General features: G+C 40.5%; 1 protein-coding gene across 1 annotated transcript; it reads left to right on the plus strand.

Moving 5' to 3' along the window:
• On the plus strand, nucleotides 1-19807 carry LOC139310136 (vomeronasal type-2 receptor 26-like). Its single transcript, XM_070934293.1, has 5 exons — nucleotides 1-152; nucleotides 6455-6740; nucleotides 16391-16540; nucleotides 18331-18457; nucleotides 18906-19807. The coding sequence occupies exons 1-5, from the start codon at nucleotides 1-3 to the stop codon at nucleotides 19805-19807; spliced, it is 1617 nt and encodes a 538-aa protein (XP_070790394.1).
• Nucleotides 19808-20597: the final 790 nt, after the last annotated feature.

Genomic DNA, 20597 nt, shown 5'->3' on the forward strand with positions numbered 1-20597 from the left:
ATGAAATGTCCATTTAAGGTGATCATAGAAGAAAACGAGTGGTTCCATTACTACAAGCCAGGAGACTACTGGATTACGGGAATAATGTCTGCACTCGTAGTTCCGTTGTACCCATTTTCATTCTCCAAGCCTCCAACCCATCAACTGAAAAGGTAATTGTCAACTCATCCAAGGATTCTGGTGATTGATTTTACTTGCTCCAATGTCTTTTCTTTATTTTATTTTAATACAAACATTCCCTCTTTCAGTAAACAGCATGTTGTCTGAGTACACGTTTTTGTGTCATGACAATTAAAATTTACCACCATATTCATTATTTGTATTTATTCTTATATTACTACTAATATTTAACATACCTAGTCTTATAACATTTCCCTTCTTAACTTATTTGCCTTTATAATACATTGCTTTTATATTTATTCTCTAACCATTGATAGAATATTATAATAATCAGATTCTTCCTTTCCTTTAATTGCAAGTGTTAATCTATGTATCTATGTATTTTTTCTTTTATGAGAGAATATGCACCAAGACAAATTCCTTGTGTGTCCAATCACACTTGGCCAATAAAGAATTCTATTCTATTCTATTCTATTCTATTCTATTCTATTCTATTCTATTCTATTCTATTCTATTCTATTCTATTCTATTCTATTCTATTCTATTCATTTCTGCACATTCTAATATTTTCTTAATCATATTCTCATCCGTAGGGATCTCTTCACTTTTCCAATTTTGTGCAAATACAATTCTAGCTGCAATTATTACATGAATAATCAAGTATACATTTTCTTTACTCTAAACTTCTGGTAGAATCCCCAACAGGAATAGTTCAGGTTTTAAACTGATATGTTTCTGTGTCATCTTCTCCAACCACATATCTCCAATGTCTTTTCTAGGAATGATTTCCTTTCCCCTATTCCTCACCTTGAGAAAGGCAAGTCATTATTGCTCATCCCAATTTGCTTTAGAGAAAAGGCTCTTGGGGAACCTGATGATTTTGTAAAACCTTTTTAAATTCTTCCACAAGTGTCAGCCTCAACACTGGGCACTGCCAACACTGTCCCATGATGAATCTTGCCTGTTTGGGGTTCTGCCTGCTTTCAAAATGATTACCTTGGTACTGTGGAGTCAGCAACTTATTTATTCATTTAACTTATTTAGCCATTTTGCTTTCTTGCCTTTCTTTTTCTTTGGGATGTTTTTAGTTGCTATTTGTTATAAAATGTTGCGAACATCCGTCCATAGTTATTTAGGCAATTTAGCTTTATAAATAGGTAAGTGGATAAAATAAATGCTTTGGTTTTGCAAAAAGTTTATTCTAAGCAGATTGAAACAGTTACAATACTAAGAAACCTTCACACTTTCTATTTGAGAAGAAGATGGTGTGGAGGTTTCTTGCTATTGTAACCATTTTCCTTACCTGGCTCCTAAACTATAAGAATAATTTTCCCCATTTTTTTTCCTCCAAGTCATAATGTGGAGAAAAAGGCAGAATAAGTTCTGGTGATTTTGATAGGATTCCTTTGATCCTGACATAACAAGCTTGCTATCTCTCTCTGATATTTTTTTTTGGCAAGAAGCTCCTAGTGATGTCAATGGGACTGTTCTTCTCAGAGAAATTTCAAAAATGTCTATCACTTGCAGCCAGACAGGTGCACATTCTAGAATTATATCTCTCAAGGCTGTATCCCAGGGTTACCACAGCAGCTGGAGGGGAGTAATCTCTACAACCCGCAAAATTGCTCTGTTGGCGAATGTGATTGATGACACACCATTGGGGGGGGAGGAGGAAAACAAGGTTATGGTTGGGGCATTATTTATGTGGGGTCAGAATTGGCTTCACTTGGGAAAGTGCCTACATGAAGCTCCTAATAACTAACTGGATTTCTTTTGAAGCTTGGCTCAAAGCTCATGATTTAATTAGGGAATCTGTCAGATCCCTGACATGAATAAAGAGAAGTTGATTATCTTTTTGGCATTGCACTATATAGATATAAAGCTACAGTAAATATGACATGCTTTCATGAAAATCCAAACTGAAGATTTATTTCTTTCTTTATTGAAATTTGTCAAAGAAAAATGAGAACACGAATAAGAAATATAAATTCAATGACAGGGATGATAGGAGTTGTGAAATTCAATTTTTTTTACTACCAGTTCTTTGGGTGTGGCTTGGTGGGCATGTTGTGGCTTGGTGGGTGTGGCTTGGTGGGCAAGGCAGGGAAATGATGCTGCAAAATCCCCATTACCACTCCACTCTGGGGCCAGCCAGAGGTGGTATTTGCCAGTTCTCCAAACTACTCAAAATTTTCACTACCGGTTCTCCAGAATCTATCAGAACCTGCTGAATTTTATCTCTGGACGATAGACACATTAGTGCACTTACGCACACACTCTCTACTGACCACTTATATATAATGTAAGTTCCATTGAACTCAACTTGTGACTGAAACTGTGGAAATTTGTAGCTGAGACAACTGAATCAGGTAGGGCATTCCAGACTTAGACAATTTACATGGTGTTTAAAGCAGTTGTTCGCACACATATTATTGCGATTAAAACAGAAAAGGTCATTTACCTGTAAAACATTATTACATATAATTTTGTATTCAATACCTAGGCCTGAACACAAGCGACACTGCTCCAAGTTATCCAAACCGAGAATTTCGAGCCTAGTAGCATAGGGAATTCTTTTGTGTACAGAAGAGTGCAAGACTTTTCTCGTGAAATACTTGTGAACCCGCTCAATTGTACTGATGTCAGATATATGGTGGGGAATCCAAACAGTTGAACAATACTCTAAGACTGGTCTGGCGTAAGTTTTATAAATTCTAATTAGCAATACAATGTTTCCAGAAATAAAAGCTTCGTCAAATTAACCTTACAACATTTAATGCTTTTTTAGCATTGCTGTTACAGTGAGCTTTGGAGGATAGATCGTCAGAGATAAATACTCCCAGGTTTTTAACAAGATGATGGTCATCTACTAAATCAATGCCACCTATCTCATACTTGACATTCTGATTATGTTTACCAATATGTAAGACAGAGCATTTATGAATCGAAAGTTGACCATTCAGACTCATAATCGTGATCACTTTGCAAAACAACAGCATTATCTGTAGAATTGAATAATTTTACATCATCAGCAAAAAGAATGCAATTGCTTTTAAATTGATCACATAAATCGTTGATATATTTTTTATTTTTTATTTTATTTTATTTTGAATTTGTATACCGCCCTTCTCCCTGAGGACTCAGGGCGGTGAACAGCCAGATAAAAACATCAGATACAAATATTAAAACACGTTTAAATATATATATATAGATTTGGCCCCATTAATTAAAACGATAAGCAAAACAGAACAATTAAAAAACCCTTAAAAAGAAATTAAGCCAGCCCGGCTTGTTGAAAAAAGAAAGTTTTAAGGGCACGGCGGAAGGCACTGAGGTCATGGATTCTCCTTATCTCAGGGGGCAACTGATTCCAGAGGGTAGGTGCCCCCACAGAGAAGGCCCTCCCCCTGGGGGTCACCAGCCTGCATTGTTTGGCTGATGGCACCCCGAGGAGGCCCTCTCTGTGGGAGCGCACGGGTCGGTGGGAGGTCGTCGGTGGCAGTAGGCGGTCTCGAAGATAGCTAGGCCCTATGTCATGGAGCGCTTTAAAGGTGATAACCAACACCTTGAAGCGCACCCGGAAGACCACCGGGAGCCAGTGCAGTTCACGCAGGAGCGGTGTTACATGGGAGCGCCACGCTGCTCCCATCACTACCCGCGCTGCTGCGTTCTGGACCAGTTGGAGCCTCCGGGTGCTCCTCAAGGGGAGCCCCATGTAGAGAGCATTGCAGTAATCAAGGCGAGAGGTTACGAGGGCATGAGTGACTGTGCACAAGGAATCCCGATTAAGAAAGGGCCGCAACTGGCGAATCAGGCGAACCTGATAAAAGGTCCCCCTGGTTACAGCTGTCAGATGTTCCTCCAAGGACAGCTGCGTATCCAGGAGGACTCCCAGATTGCGAGCTCTCTCTGTGGGGGCCAAAGACTCGCCCCCAATGGTCAGTGATGGAGTCAACTGACCATATCGGGATGCCGGGAACCACAGCCACTCAGTCTTGGAAGGGTTGAGCCTGAGCCTGTTCCTCCCCATCCAGATCCGTACAGCCTCCAGGCACTGGGACATCACTTCAAGGGCATCGTTGGGGTGGCCTGGGGTGGAGATGTACAGCTGAGTATCATCAGCGTACTGATGGTATCTCACCCCAAAGCCACGGATGATCTCGCCCAGCGGCTTCACATAAATGTTGAACAGGAGGGGCGAGAGGACCGACCCCTGAGGCACTCCACATATAAGAGGCCTCGAGGTCGACCTCTGCCCCCCTGCCAACACGAACTGCGACCGGTCGGAGAGAAAGGAGGAGAACCACCGTAACACGGTGCCCCCATCCCCAACTCTTCCAACCGGTGCAGCATGATACCATGGTCGATGGTATCAAAAGCCACTGAGAGGTCTAACAGGACCAGAACAGAGGAGCAACCCCTGTCCCGAGCCCTCCAGAGATCATCAACCAATGCGACCAATGCCGTTTCCGTGCTGTGCCCAGGCCTGAAACCAGACTGGAACGGATCCAGATAGGATGTTTCCTCCAGGAATTGCGGGAACTGTCGCGCGACCACACTCTCAACAACCTTCGCCAGGAAGCGAAGGTTGGAGACAGGACGGTAGTTGGCCAATATTGCTGGATCCAGGGACGGCTTCTTGAGGAGAGGCCTCACCACCGCCTCCTTCAAGGCCGCGGGGAAGTGACCCTCACTCAACGAAGCGTTGATAACACCCTGGAGCCAGCCTCGTGTAACCTCCCGGGAGGCCAGTACCAACCAGGAGGGACACGGGTCCAGTAAACATGTGGCCGCACTAAGTCTCCCCAAAATCCTGTCCACATCATCGGGAGTCACAGCATCAAACTCCTCCCAGATAACATTCTCAAGACTATTCCTCGTCACCCTGCCCTGATCTACCCAGTCAGAGTCCAAGTCCCCCCGGATCTGAGCGATTTTGTCATGCAGGTATTGTCCGAAATCCTCCGCCCTGCCTTCCAAGGGATCCTCCCGCGCTCCCAGGTGGAGCAGGGAGCGGGTTACCCTGAACAGGGCGGCCGGACGATTCCCTGATGACGCAATAGAGGTGGAAAAGTAATTGAACTTTGCCGTCTTTATCGTCACTAGGTAGGTCTTAATATGCGACCTTACCAGTGTTCGGTCAGATTCAGCGCGACTGGCCCTCCAACCGCTCTCTAGGCGTCTTTTCCGGCGTTTCATCTCCCTCAGTTCCTCGGTGAACCAAGGAGCCGCGAGGGATCAACACCGGGTCAGAGGCCGCAAAGGCACGACTCGATCCAAGGCCCCACCAGCTGCCCGGTCCCAGGCAGCTACTAGGTCCTCGGCCGAGTCGTGTGCCAGATCATCAGGAATTGGCCCAAGCTCCATCTGGAACCTATCAGGATCCATCAGGCACCTGGGGCGGACCCATCTAATTGGGTCCGCCTCCCTGCGGCGGGGTGTAGCGGTACGAAGGTCCAGATGAAGGAGTGAGTGATCTGACCATGACAAGGGTTCCATATCTATATCCCTTATAACAAGATCACTCAACCACTGGCCAGAGACAAAAATCAAGTCTAGGGTGTGTCCCCCCCCCGTGAGTGGGGCCATGAACTAACTGGGTCAGGTCCATGGCCGTCATGGAAGCCATGAACTCCCGAGCCATCCCAGAGGTTTCACCAACGGATGGCAAGTTGAAATCACCCATGACCATAAGCCTGGGTGTATCAACTGCCACCGTGGCTATCACGTCGAGTAGCTCAGGCAGGGCTGCTGCCACGCGGCAGGGAGCCAGGTACGCAAGCAGCAAGCCCATCTGAACCCCATGACCCCATCTCACGAAGAGGGACTCACATCCGACAATCTGAGGCACAGTGGTCTCCCTCGAACCAAGACCTTCTTTAATAATAACCGCCACCCCCCCCGCCCCTCCCCTGGGCTCTCGGTTGATGGTATGCTCTGAAACCTGGTGGGCACATCTCGACCAGAGGGACACCTCCCTCCGTTCCCAACCAGGTCTCCGTAATACCTGCCAGGTCTGCTCCCCCCTCCTGGATAAGATCGTGAATGAGGGGGGCCTTATTTACCACAGACCTAGCATTGCACAGCATCAATCGCAGGCCCAGGTCCTGAGTATCTAAGCCACCTAGTATCCGAGGGGAGCCTTGGGGGCCGGGGCGCGCAATTGCTCTCAGACAGCGAGTGTGCGTCCCCAACACATGATGTGGCCCCCTGCTCCCGCCATATCTGCCCCTCCCAGCCACCGTGCAGATGGTATTTCCCTCCGCCCCCTCCCCATTCCCTCGTGCAATGTCCTCCAGAGCAAAAAAAGATGATGAAATTTCTTACATTGCAGTGAAAGCACCTTCTACAACATTCTGCCCTTCTTGTTGGCTGTTCATGAAGTCAACCAGAATTCAAGGCTCTTACCCAACATCACCCTGGGCTACAACATGTATGAGAACTTTTTCAGTGCAAGAATGACCTATGAGGCCATGCTGGATGTGCTGTCTACAGGACAGGAGAACATCCCAAACTACAGATGTGGAAGACAAAAGAACCTGCTGGCGATTCTTGAAGAGATGGATTCTGAACTCTTTGACCATATTTCCAATGTCTTGAGCATCTATAAAATTCCACAGGTATAAAGCCAAATGAAACTAATTCCGTGTTGTAAATTGTTCATATTTGCCTAGAAAGCAGCACTTGTATATATTTCTGCAAATAAATTGAAAGTCAGAGAGTAAATATTAGAAGATTTGAAAGAATTGTTAATTCACAAGGTATGTGTCTATACATAAAGTGATGGGCTGCTTCTGGTTTGGACCAGTTCTAGCAAACCAGTGGTTCCGGCGATCAGTTGTCCCTGCCCACCTACCCACCCCCGCCCTATCCTGTCCTATATTGCTGTATTTCTAAGCCCAGCTGATTTGCCTGGCATGGTGGATTTCCACCCCTCAGCTGTTTTACTTACCGGGGCTTCCCTAGAAGGTAAGCTATAGAGCTTGATATTGGTGTATTTTGAGCGCTGTACATGAACGCAAAATGTGTGCTCACAGAACCAGTTGTTAAATCAGTTGCAGTCCACCACTGTATCTATCTATCTATCTATCTATCTATCTATCTATCTATCTATCTATCTATCTATCTATCAATCAATCAATCTATACTATACACAGGGCTTTGGGCCCTGTGGCCAGCAGGCCTCTGGTAGTAGAAAAAGTCTGGGTGTGACCATTGGGAATTTTGAAAATTATGACATTTGAAAAGTAAGACTTTATCAAAGAATGTATGAGGGTTGAATCAGTGACTTTTAAACACTTTGAAAATTTAGTGACCAATACAAAAGAGGTTTTTTTTCCATAGAATCATAGAATAAAAAGTCCAACTCCTTACACAGAGGAGGAATGGCCAGACCACTACAGACAAATTGCTGTCCAAGTTTTCCTTGAAAATAACCAGCAGTGGAGTTCCAGGAGGCAGGCTGTTCCAACTCTTAATAACTCTCACAGTGAGGAATTCCTCATTTTTTTATAATCTTGAGACTGAAGTAAAAAATTCAAAAGAAAGATATGAAAAAACAATGAATGGGTCAAGATAAGTAGAAGGCACCTCCAGAAAGCAGCTTTTACATACTTTCTCTAGTGTATATATAAAAAATAGTGTACATAAAAAAGGCTGAGCACCAAAGAACTGAGGCCTTTGAACTATGGTAGTGGGAGAAGACTCCTACGAGTCCCTTGGACTGCAAGGTGATCAACCGGTTAGTCCTAGAGGTTCAGCAGAAGCACCTCACTGAGGACTATGAGCATAGGCTTTTCAAGTAGAGGCAAGACCTGCGGGAGTACAAGGCCAATTGCCAGCACCTGGAGGCTCAGCAGGCTGAGATGGTCAGCCGATTCCAGGCCATGATGCATCTCAATGCAACAAGGCCATCTGGTTCTTCGCTACCAGCTGCACTTCGCTCCAGTCTTTGCCCAAAGCCCCGCACCAGGAGGTTGAAACAGACCCAAGTCAAAATTTCTTCCCTCCTCTGACCCACACAAGATGACCCCAGCAGAGACCCCAGTTGTCTCTGCAGCAACGCAAACATTCATTGCACATATCTGACCCAGTAGCCGTAGTTTGAGAACCCCCTGATTTAGTGCAATATAAAAACTGCAAATAATTTTTCTGAGGACCACCAAAATTTTCTTGTGGTCCACCGGTGGTCCACGGACCACTAGTTGGTGACCACTGTCCTAGAGGAGATAAACCCTGACTGCTCTTTAGAAGGCCATATCCTGAAGATGAAACTCAAATACTTTAGCCACCTAATGAGAAGGAAGGACTCACTGGAGGAAAGACAATGCTGGGTGAAGAAGAAGAAAGAGACGACAGAGAATGAGGTGGTTGGATCAAATCACTGAAGCAGTAGGCGTGAGCTTAACTGGACTACAGAGGATGGTAGAGGACAGGAAGGCCTGGAGAAACATTGTTCATGGGGTCACGATGGGTCAGACATGACTTCACAACTAACAAAACAATTAGTGTACAACACAGAAGAAAGTATGTCATAATATTATTTCCTATTTTGAACTGTAGCTTGGCAAAATGTCAGTTGATTTGGGTTTTTTTTTTTAAAGGAGGTTATTAAACTGACTTCTGCATTTCAAATGTCTGAAAGAAATCCAGCCAATTAAAGAGTTTATATAGAGTTATTTGAAATCAATTATACGAATGAAGACAATGAAATAATATACCAATATTAAACAATTGTTGAGGGGGGATATAACAATATTTCAAGCCCAACATACGAAACAATCAAATAAGCAGTTATAATCTATGAGAAATTAATATGTTTGTCAGTTTAAAAAGATATTCCATAAGTGTATAGCAGTATTCCAGTATTTGTGAGGCTGCCATAAAGAGGAGAAGGTCAATTTATTTTCCAAAGCACCAGAAGGCAGGACAAGAAGCAATGGATGGAAGCTAATCAAGGAGGGAAGCAACCTGGAATTAAGGCTTGGAGGACAATTAATCATTGGAACAGATTGCCTTCAGAAGTTGTGGGTGCTTCATCACTGGGGCTTTTTAAGAAGAGACTGGACAGTCACTTGTGTAAAATGGTCTTGTGTCTGCTGCTTGAGCAGGGGGTTGGACTGGGGCAGGGGGTCACTCAATTTCATTGAGGGCCACATCCAGGTTGTGTCTGACTTCGGGTGGAGGCATGGCCAAGGGTGGTATGGCTAGCATGATATCACTTGTGTCAGGGGAACCTGCGGTGGCCTGAATTCTTTGCCAGCAAAAATGGGCTCCCGAGCTCTGTTTTCATCTGGGATGGCCTCCTGCAACCCTCTGCCCCCTTAAACAGAGCTCGGAGAGGGCATGCATGGCCCTCGCAAGCTTTATTTTTGGCTGGGAAGCCTCCTGCAACCCTCTGCTTGCCAAAACAGAGCTCGGGAGGGCCATGCCCGGCCCTCTCTAACTCCATTTTCACTGGCAGAGGCACTGTGGGCTGGTCCTTTGCTATTTCAAGGGCGGCCACACAGGCCAGATCTAAGCACCCTGCAGGCCAGATCCAGCCCTCAGGCCTTGAGTTTGATACCCCTGGACTAGGGTCTCCTGCTTGAGCAGGTGGTTGGACTAGAAGACTTTCCAGCTCTATTCTGATTGACTAATTGACTGAGTGGATGGGTGACCCACAGAGTTCTAATGTTACAGAAGGGTGTGCTCTATGAGGACCACCAATGAACATCACCCACAGATAATTCAGAGCTCCCTGGTTTCAAAGGCAGCATACAAGACAACAGGACAGAACATCCAGAGAACCAGCAAAATTCATGCAGTTATCATTTGAAACATCTCTCAGCAGTGTGGAAAGGCCCTTAGATTTACCATCTGACTTTTATCATTAAAAGTGGCACAAACTACTGTTGGAAGAAATATCCTTCTGGGTTCAGTTCCAAGGTGGGGTGAAAGATGCTGGATTCAAGGAAGTTGCTTGGAAAGATGGTATTAATGGTGGACAGGATCATTTGCCTTGATGATGTTGGGTGAAGAAAAAAAGGGAAGAGATGCTGTGAGTGACTGAGTTTTATGCCCTCTCCGGGCTTTTGAATTTGAGCTTTAGTATTTATCTTTTTTTTTTTTTTTTGAAAAAAAAAATTCTAAACAAATATTAAAAAAACAAATAAAAAACCATCTTTAATTACAAATACAAACAGTGTGTCGGTTGGTTACAAGTCTTTTGTGCATCTTCACCCTATTCAAAGTTTGAGTTAATTTGTATTATACCGTTCATTTTATCCTCTTACATCGTTCCAATAATAGTACATCTTTATATTATATTTTATATAATTCTACATTATTTGTATTAGAAAGATCTCTACCATATTTCATTTCCATATCTTTTTATCTAACCATTGATAAAATAAGTCCCATATCTTATAGTATTGTTTATCTTCTTGTTCTTTAATTTCAAATATCAATTTACTCATTTCTGCACATTCCATTATTTTCTCAATAACTTCTTCTTGCGTTGAGATTTTCTCATTTTTCCAATTTTTAGCAAACAGAATTCTAGCCGCTGTTAATACATGCACAATCAAATATCTCAATTCTCTATTGTATATTCCAGGTACAATCCCCAATAAAAAAATCTCTCGTTTAAAATCTATGTGTTTTTGTGTCATTTTTTCCACCCATGTGTGGATTTTAGTCCAGTATCTCTTAGCTTCTACACACGTCCACCACATATGGTAATATGAGCCCGGTATCTGATGACATTTCCAATATTTTTCAGATTTATTCTTGAACATTCTGACTATCCTCGTTGGGGGTAAATGCCACCTCTAAAACATCTTATACAAATTTTCTTTATATGCAGTTGACATTGTCATTTTATGTTCCTTTCTAAATATTATTAAATATGAGAAAGCTTCAATAGATGATAACCAGACTGGAATTTTTAAATAATGTTATCTTTTTACATTCTCCCAGTTTAATAGCAAAGCATCTCGTATAAAATGTCTTCTAAAATACCCCTGTGTTTATGTTTCCTTGTACCATAAAAAGCCATGCCAACCCAATAACAAATCATGTCCTTCTAAAGTCAATAATCTAACATTTTTTAACATTATCCATTCCTTGATCCACATCAAACTTGTCGTTTGATAATATAGTTCCCAATTAGGCAAGCCAAAACCTCCTCGCATTCTAGCATTTTGCAACAACTTTAGTTTTATCCTCGCTTTTTTACCCTGCCAAATGTATTTCATCACTATTTTATTCAAATCTTCAAAATAATCTTTCCCCAATCTGATTGGAATTCTCTGGAACAAGTACAGAATTCTAGGCTATATATTCATTTTAATCATTGATATTCTCCCTATCAATGACAGTTGTAAATTTTCCCACTATTCCAAATCTGTCACTATCTGTTGCTTGAGTTTATTATAGTTATTCTCTTTAAGTGAACTACATCTTGCTGTCAGATATATCCCCAAGCACTTAAACTTATTTGTGACCTTCATCTTCGATACTTCCACCAATTCTTCTTTTTGTTTTATTAACATATTTTTTGTCAAAATCTTCATTTTGTCTTTATTTATTTTCAAACCAGCTACTTTTCCATATTCTCCTATCTTGTCAATCAATTTAGTTGTTGATTCTAATGGATCTTCAAAAATAAAAAACCAGGTCATCAGCAAATGCTTGCAATTTGTATTCTTCCTTTTGGAACTTCATTCCCTTTATATCTTTATCTTCTCTAATATTTCTGTTTAGCACTTCTAATGTTAATACAAACAATAAAGGTAACAGTGGACAACCTTGTCTCGAACCTTTTTTTATTTCAATAGACTCTGTCAATTCTCCATTTATCATTACTTTTGCTGTTTGTTTGTAGTATATGGCTTCTATGGCTTGAATAAATTTTTTGCCAAGGCCCATCTGTTCCAGCTGTAATAACACAAATTGTCAGTTCACATTATCGAAGGCTTTCTGAGCATCTAGAAATATCAAAGCCATTTGCTTTTCAGGATGTGCCTCGTAATATTCCAAAGTATCCAGAATTATTCTCATATTGTCCTTAACTTGTCTTTTTGGCAGAAACCCATTTTAATCAGAGTGTATAAAATTATTTAAATATAATTTAAGTCTTTCTGCCAATATTGAAGCAAAGATTTTGTAGTCTGAGTTTTGCAGAGAAATAGGCCTATAATTCTTGATTTGTTGTGGGTCGGTGTCCTCCTTGGGAACAAGTGTAATATATATTACCCATGACTTGGGTAATTTCATCTTTAACATGACTTCATTCGGATTGTATCTCTAATATATAAAACAACTCCTCTTTTCTTATATTGTGGCAATGAAGAGAATATTTTCCCTAATTTTGGCTCTACCATGTTGCTTTTTAATATGCACTTCTTCTAGACAAATTATACTTTCTGCCTCCCTTTTAGGGGAAATGTTCTTCCCTTTTAATATATCCTAAAATATCTCATTTTCCTAGGAGGGGGTTTGGTGCTAACTTCCTACACTACCAATACCTTCTCTTTCATCTTAGATCAACTATAATGTAATCAACCAGATGGCTGAGAAAAATCATCGTTTTCCTTTTTCATATCGGATGACCCCAAACCAAGAACCTCCTTACTCAGCAATCATCCAGTTGCTCCTGCATTTCCAATGGACGTGGATCGGCCTCCTTTCTCAGGACAATGAAAAAGGAGAAAAATTCAAAAGACGTTTGGAAGTTCTCGCTCTAAAAAATGGGATTTGCATTGTCCTCTCAGGATTTGTCCCAGAAGCAAATGTGCCGACAAGTGCTGGAAAAATTCTCACGCAAGAAAAAAGGAAAAAGTTCTACTCTCTTATCAAGAGTCAAATAAAAATTATAGTATGCCAACTGGATTTTCAGGCCTCAGGAATTTTAGCAACAATAATACAAATAATTGATACGACTAATGCATCCACTTTGGGAAGGGTGTGGATTGCAACAACTTTGACAGCTTTAAGTGTAGGTAGTTTTGACCTCTTGGTTGATCTCCAAAATAAAAATGCTTTGTTTTCCTTCCACATCCAGACAAAGAGAAGGACTCAGTATTATGACAAATCTTATGCATCCATGGTCTTATTGTATGGAAAGAAAGTGTTTCAATGTTCTTATTCAAGTCCTGTGTTATCTAAGAAAGTTTGGAAAAAATGCAGAGAAAAAGAGAATTGGGAATTCCCAACCCATGATGTGATTGCAAGAATCCTGTCTCAGGATTCCTCCAGTATTTCCCAAATAATTCAAATTGTGGCCTGGGTCCTCAGTGCTGCCTCCTCCTCCCAACGGAGTAAGAGGAGAATGCAAGTTGGAGATCATCAATCACCCCAGATTGTACAGCCATGGCAGGTAAGTCTCCTCCTTTGAGGTTCCATTGATTCTCCCCTTCCAATTCCTCAATATTAAATTAGATGTAGAAAGGGGTGAGATATTCCAAAGAGCAGTTGCCCAGTTTGTGGTATTTGAGAGTGAGTGTCAATCCTGAAGCTGACCTGACTGAGGCCATGTTGGAAGCTTCAGTGTTGCCACATTGGATCTGAGAGGTAGAGAGGGAGGGGGGAATAGACATAGCTGGAGTTTGTAGCCAAAACAAAATACTTTCTCCTGGGAACCAAAGATATTCCCACTGATGGCCGGAGGGAGGATGAGTAAAGTCACCAGGCAACCAGATGATACCTTGATTGGACCATGTGACTTATTGTTTGGCAAGAGGAGGAAAACTTTTACTTTAATTAGGTGAAAACTGTGGGAACATTTAGAGTCAGTTTTCACCAGCCTGTGCCTATATGATATGTCCAATAAAACTGATATTTGGGGAACCTGCTTGCCTTAGAGTCTTGTTTGCTATGGGCCTATTATTTGGAACCCTAACATTAAACAATCTCTAAATGTTTTTTTTTCAAGTTTTTTTAATTTTATTTTTTCATTTTTTACAACCATATCAGTGCCTGAACAGTGTGGCACCTGAGTGACTTACATTTTGGTACAAAAAAAATAATATTCATCATATTTGCTACAGTTGACAAGCATATATAGTTCTCATAATAGTACACATATTTTGTTGAATTATAACCTTACATTATTAGTTATTCCATATTTCCATATTTTATTTTTATGCCAATTACTGTATTCTGAGTGTCATTCCTTTTACTGCAAATAAAATATTAATAATTATATTTGTTATAATTTACAGGCTTTTATGGTTTTAACAGGCTTTTATATTTAATAGGCTTTATGGTTCTAATAGTAATACATATATTTATGCTCAACTATAACCCTCCATTATTTAATTATTCAATATTTCAATATGTTATTTTGAAGGAGAGCAGGCATGTGTGGGCCACCAGGGATGATTGCTATTGGTTCAGCGAACTGATGCCAAACATGCCTACCGGTTCCCCCAAACTGGTCCGAACCAGTAGGATTTTACCTCTGCTGTAACTGTTCTTGGTATGTTTTAACCTCCAGCCCCCTAATCATTTTTCTTGCTCATCTCTACAGTCTTTCCAGTGTTTCAATATCTTTTTTATATTGTGTTGACCAGAACTGGATGCAGTATTCTAAATATGGTCTTACTAAGGCTTTGTAAAGCGATTTTAGAACTTCATGTGATCTTGATTTTATCCCTTTATTAACACAGCCTAGGATTGCATTGGCATTTTTGTCTGCTGCCACACATTGTTGGCTCATATTTAAGTGATTGTCCACTAGGACTCCAAAATATTACTCACAGTTACTGGCATTAAGCCAAATTTCACGTAGTCTGTACCTATACTGTTGGTTTTTCTTGCCTAAGTATAAAACCTTACTTTTATCTAATTTGAATTTCATTTTGTTAGATAGGGGCCCATGTTCAATTTGTCAAGATCTTTTTGGATTGTGACCTTGTCTTCTGGGGTGTTGGCTATTCCTGCCATCTTAGTGTCATCTGCAAATTTGGTCAGTTACCCTTCAATTCCCTCACCTAGATCTTTTTTGAAGATATTGAAGGGTGCTGGGCCTAAAATGGAAACTTGGGGTTCCCCATTGCTTACTTTCCTCCATGTGGATGAGGTTCCCCAGAGGACTACATGTTGAATATAATTTGTTAGCCAGTTATAAGGCCACCTGATGGTGGTGTTATCCATTCCATGTTTTCAAGAATGTGAGATAATGAATTACTTGGATGAGAGGATAGATGGGGAACTCATCAAATTTGCAGATGACACCAAGCTGGCAGGAATAGCCAACACTCAGGAAGATAGGCTTAAGATACAGAAGGATCCTGACAGACTTGAAGATTGGGCACTATCTAACAAAATGAAATTCAATGGAGAAAAAAGTAAGGTTCTACATTTAGGCAAGAAAAACAAAGTGCACAGGTACAGTGTATGTGGTACCTTGCTCAATAGTAGTAACTGTGAGGGGAATCTTGGAGTCCTAGTGGACAACCATTTAAATATGAGCCAGCAGTATGCAGCAGCTGCCTAAAAAGCCAACACAGTTGCAGGATGCATAAACAGAGGGATAGAATCAAGATCACGGGAAGTGTTAATAACACTTTATAATTCCTTGGTAAGGCCATACTTGGAATACTGCATCCAGTTTTGGTTGCCACAATGTGAAAAAGATGTTGCAACTCTAGAAAAATGGCAGAGAAGAGCAATAAAGATGTTTAGAGGACTGGAGGCTAAAACATATGAAGAACCGTTGCAGGAACTGGGTATGTCTAGTTTAATGAAAAGAAGGACTGGGGAGACATGATAGCAGTGTTCCAATATCTCAGGGGCAGCCACGAAGAAGAGGGAGTCAAACTATTCTCCAAAGCACCTGAGGGCAGGATAAACAGCAATGGGTGGAAAGTAATCAAGGAGAGATGCAACCTAGAAGTTTTTGAGAAGATGTTGGATAGCCATTTGTCTGGAATGGTGTAGGGTTTCCTGCCTAAGCAGGGGATGGACTAGAAGACCTCCAAGGTCACTTTCAACTCTGTTATTCTCTTCTCTTCTCTTCTCTTCTCTTCTCTTCTCTTCTCTTCTCTTCTCTTCTCTTCTCTTCTCTTCTCTTCTCTTCTCTTCTCTAAATATTTGAAAAAGAGCTGTAAATTCCAGGAGAATGGCTGAAAGAAGCTTCCCATGAAATGCTGAATCAATCTGTTTCAGACTGTAGTGGTGATTTGAAGAGGTTGAATTATTCAGAGTACCTCCAATCCAGAATAATAGCAAGGAAAACATTGAATAAAGGCAAAAATTGGAATGTTTTCTTTTTATGTTTCTGCAGCTTCACAGGTTCCTGAGAAACTTCCATCATCACAATATTTCCAGAGATGGGATTTCTTTTGATGAAAATGGAGTTCCTGTTGGTGACTTTGATATCATTCAGTGGACATCAGCTTTGAACAAATCAGATGCAGGGGTGAAAATTGGGAATGTAGAAATGCAAGCGGAAGTCAAGATTTCTGTCAACCAAAGTGCCATCCAATGGCCAACTTTATTTAACAAAGTAGTTGAGGCTGCTTCGATTTTGCTCATCTTTTTATCTCCAGATGTGGAAATTGTTCTGTTCAGAAATAAGTCTTATTGAGGCCAATTGAGATAACTTCCAAATAAGAGAACATAAAGCCTTATTAATTCATTAGATATCATTTTACTTTAGAGGTTTTACAATAATCTATCATACACTGGAACCTGCTGCATTGTATTGTGGGATTTGCAATCTACATTATTGAACTGGAATATGTTGCCATAATTTATAATACATCAAATTATCTTGTTCTCAGTAAGAGAAAATCCAGAATGTCTATGGAGATTCTCAGTCATCCAGGTTGTATCAAATGTGCTTTTTCAAAAGGCACCAGGACTTTGTTTTCCCTTGAAGATGTTTCACATCTCATCCAAGAAACGTCTTCAGTTCTGACTAAATAGTGGAGGATGGAAACATTTGGAACTGCTGAAAAGACAGTGTTGTAACCACAATCATTTGCACTATTCACGTGACTCTGAGGGCAGAGATAAACTCCAAGTGGTCTCAACAACTTTCAGAAAGACTGCTAATGACCAAATGATTGTATGAAATATGGATCCTTCCATACTCCACCATTCAGTCAGAACTGAAGAATCTTCTGGAATGATAAGCGAAAAGTCTTCAAGGGAAAACAAAGATCAGTTGTCTTTTGAAAAAGCACCTTTGGGAGAAAAATCCAAAATATGAAGGATTTAGACCACTGAATTGCATAAAAGAAAGATATCACTAAGAATGTGGCAAAGGAAATGAGGGCAGCTAAAAAAGTCATTTACATATGATGATACCATGATCATTTGTAGGAGAGAAAGATACGGACTCTCAACAAATCTAGATGTTGGAGGTTTCCTGAGAAAGCAAAGATGGAGAAAAAATATATACCGTATTTTTTGGAGTATAACACAACCCTCTTATAGGGGGAAGTGAAATAATATTTCAATGTTTATTTCTGTGATAATGTTGCTTGAATGTGTTGATGATCAAATTAAAGAGTAGTTGATATAAGGGAAATTAGATTATTTAAGTAGAATAAGATAAAGTTAGAATATAAGTAAATAATAAGAAAGGATCACCTTAAATGAGCTGTTAACAACAGAAAAATGATAGGTATATAAGTGTCTGTTTTGTGTTTGTTTTAATGTGTTTAAAATAAGAAAACTTTTTAATAAAAAAAAGATACCCCTCCCAACCATTGCATTTTTGCCCGCCCCAGACCCCTAGGAACACTCTGCAGGCCTCCCAATCCCCCTTTGCATCCATTTTGGGAAAAACAGGCCTGTTTTTTGCAAAAACAGGATGCGCAGATGTTTGGGAGGCCTACAGAGTGCTCATAGGGGTCTGGGGAGGACAAAAACTTTTTTTCTTGTTTTCCTCTTCAACATCTTGGTGCGTCTTATAGTCCGAAAAATACGGTAAGCATTCTCATACATGCCCTAAGGAGAAACACCTTTTGCAATGGAACTACTTTCCTTTGGAAAAAAGAATGAGGAAATGAGTCTGTTTTGGGATCTACAATGGAGATTGATAGAGAAAGAGAATGACCTTTCATTTGCCCCTTGCAAGTAGAGTAATTAAGGTTCATACCATGACTTCTTGACTGATTTTATTCAATGTAGTCCTGAGCTTCTGGAAGACACTTGATTTCAGTAAATCCTTCTAATTCATATATCACCCTGACTAATTTTTCTGTTTATGTTTAGATGGTGCCTTATTCAAGATGTACAGAAAGTTGCTCCCCAGGTTATGCCAAGCTTGTGAGAAAGGGAGCCCCAGTTTGCTGCTACGACTGTTCTCTGTGTATGGAAGGAACATTCTCTGGGCAAGAAGGTACAGTAGGTGGCTCCAAAAATAACCCCCCAAAATTCAAGATACAATCAATATTCCATCTTGTTCTTTTGTGGGGGGGAAGGTATTTCATCAAGAAGTAAGAAAAACATTAAATTTCTTGAAGGCATCCACGAACTTCAAAGATTGGGCACTATCGCCAAATTTGGATGATGATGTGAGCATTAAAATAAATAATAAAAGTTTGCTGATTTCTACTGAGTTGCTACTTTCTTGCTTTGTTTTAGGAAAGAAGATTTGAGAACTGATAATCACATTCATCTTCATTCATTCATCTTTAAAAAGAGTGTTAACTAATGTAGTATCGCATGGATATCCCTGGGCAGAAATATTATATTATTCTTTGAAAATGAAGTAATTGATTTCTGATGTGGTTTTCATGCTCCTACAGCTGCAGAAACAGATTCATGCTAACCATTTTTTTTCTCAGATGCAGCCCATTGTGAAAAGTGTCCAGATGACCAGTATTCCAATAAGAAGCGAGATCAGTGTGTCCCCAAAAATATAAGCTTCTTATCCTATCAAGAATTGTTGGGACTCATCCTGGCTTTCTTTGCCATCGCTTTATCCCTAACCACCGCCTTTATTCTGGGAATCTTCATGAAATACCGAGACACTCCCATAGTCAAAGCCAACAACTGTGAACTCACCTACATCCTCCTGGTTTCACTCCTGCTTTCTTTCTTGACCTCCCTTCTATTCATCGGTCGCCCCGTGAAAATGACCTGTCTCCTCCGACAAACCATTTTCAGTATTGTTTTCTCAGTTGCTGTGTCTTCCTTGCTGGCCAAGACTGTCATGGTGGTGGTGGCTTTTCTGGCCACAAAGCCAGGCAGCAGCATGAGGAAATGGCTGGGGAAGAGTCTGGCCAACTCTATTGTTTTATCCTGCTCTGGTATTCAAGTAGGCCTCTGTATGATGTGGCTGGGAGTCTTTCCCCCATTCCCAGATTCTGACTTTCATTCCCAACCAGAACACATCCTGCTGCAGTGCAATGAAGGCTCTGTCACCATGTTCTACTCTGCTCTTGGCTACATGGGTTTTTTGGCTGCCATCTGTTTCTTGGTGGCATTTCTGGCTCGAAATCTGCCAGGGGCCTTTAATGAAGCCAAACTGATCACCTTCAGCATGTTGGTTTTTTGTAGCGTTTGGATCTCCTTTGTTCCCACATATCTGAGCACCAAGGGGAAATACATGGTAGCCGTGCAGATCTTCTCCATCCTGGCCTCTGGCCTGGGTTTACTGGGCTGCATCTTTATCCCCAAATGCTACATTATTATCCTCAGACCTGACATGAACACCAAAGAACATCTCATGATAAAAAATCATTAAGTCTCCTTGTGTTGGTGTTTATTTTTGTACAGTTTACATGCAACATGAAATCACATACTTTGAAGTAATGTTTCATGTCTTGTCGCTCATCTTTCTTCATTCCATTTGAATTTTTAATTATAATAATTGAGTAGTAAAGTTGCTAAAACAACTCAAACTATCTGAAATAATCATATCCTTCAATTGTCCTAATCTGAATTCATATTATGACATTAATAAAATTTCTGAAACCAGGCCAGATAAACTATGACCAGAGATGTTCTGATATGGTTTTAGATTAAATTAAAGTCTACGGCTAATGATGATGTGTGTTTTTGTTACTATATAGGTTGGTGTGCTGGTGTTATATTTTATTTTCTGGGGTGATGTTCTGACTTTGTTTTAAAAAATAGTTAATTTCAAATATTATATATATATATTTGATTGATCTCTTCTGGCTCAATGATATAAGATCATTCATAGTTTGATAAATGAGATAGATAGATAGATAGATAGATAGATAGATAGATAGATAGATAGACAGACAGACAGACAGACATAGATGGGAAAGATCAAGAAAGAGAAAAAGAGAGTGACAGATAACATTCTATTGATTAAGAATAGATAAAATATCAACATGAACATTGGAGCAACTTTAATTTTTTTCTCCGTCCCTTTGAATAAATTCATGAGACAAATTATTATTTTTGACAGTCTTCAATCAAAAGAAAAATATGTACAATTCTGAATGATTTTTTTTTGGGGGGGGATCCATGTAGATATGATGTGACAATGAAGATGTGCTTATGAG

The sequence above is a fragment of the Pituophis catenifer genome, unplaced genomic scaffold (assembly GCF_029215685.1).
Source record: "Pituophis catenifer annectens isolate HBS135680 unplaced genomic scaffold, rPitCat1.0.hap2 SCAF_2, whole genome shotgun sequence".
NCBI classification, from domain to species: domain Eukaryota; kingdom Metazoa; phylum Chordata; class Lepidosauria; order Squamata; family Colubridae; genus Pituophis; species Pituophis catenifer.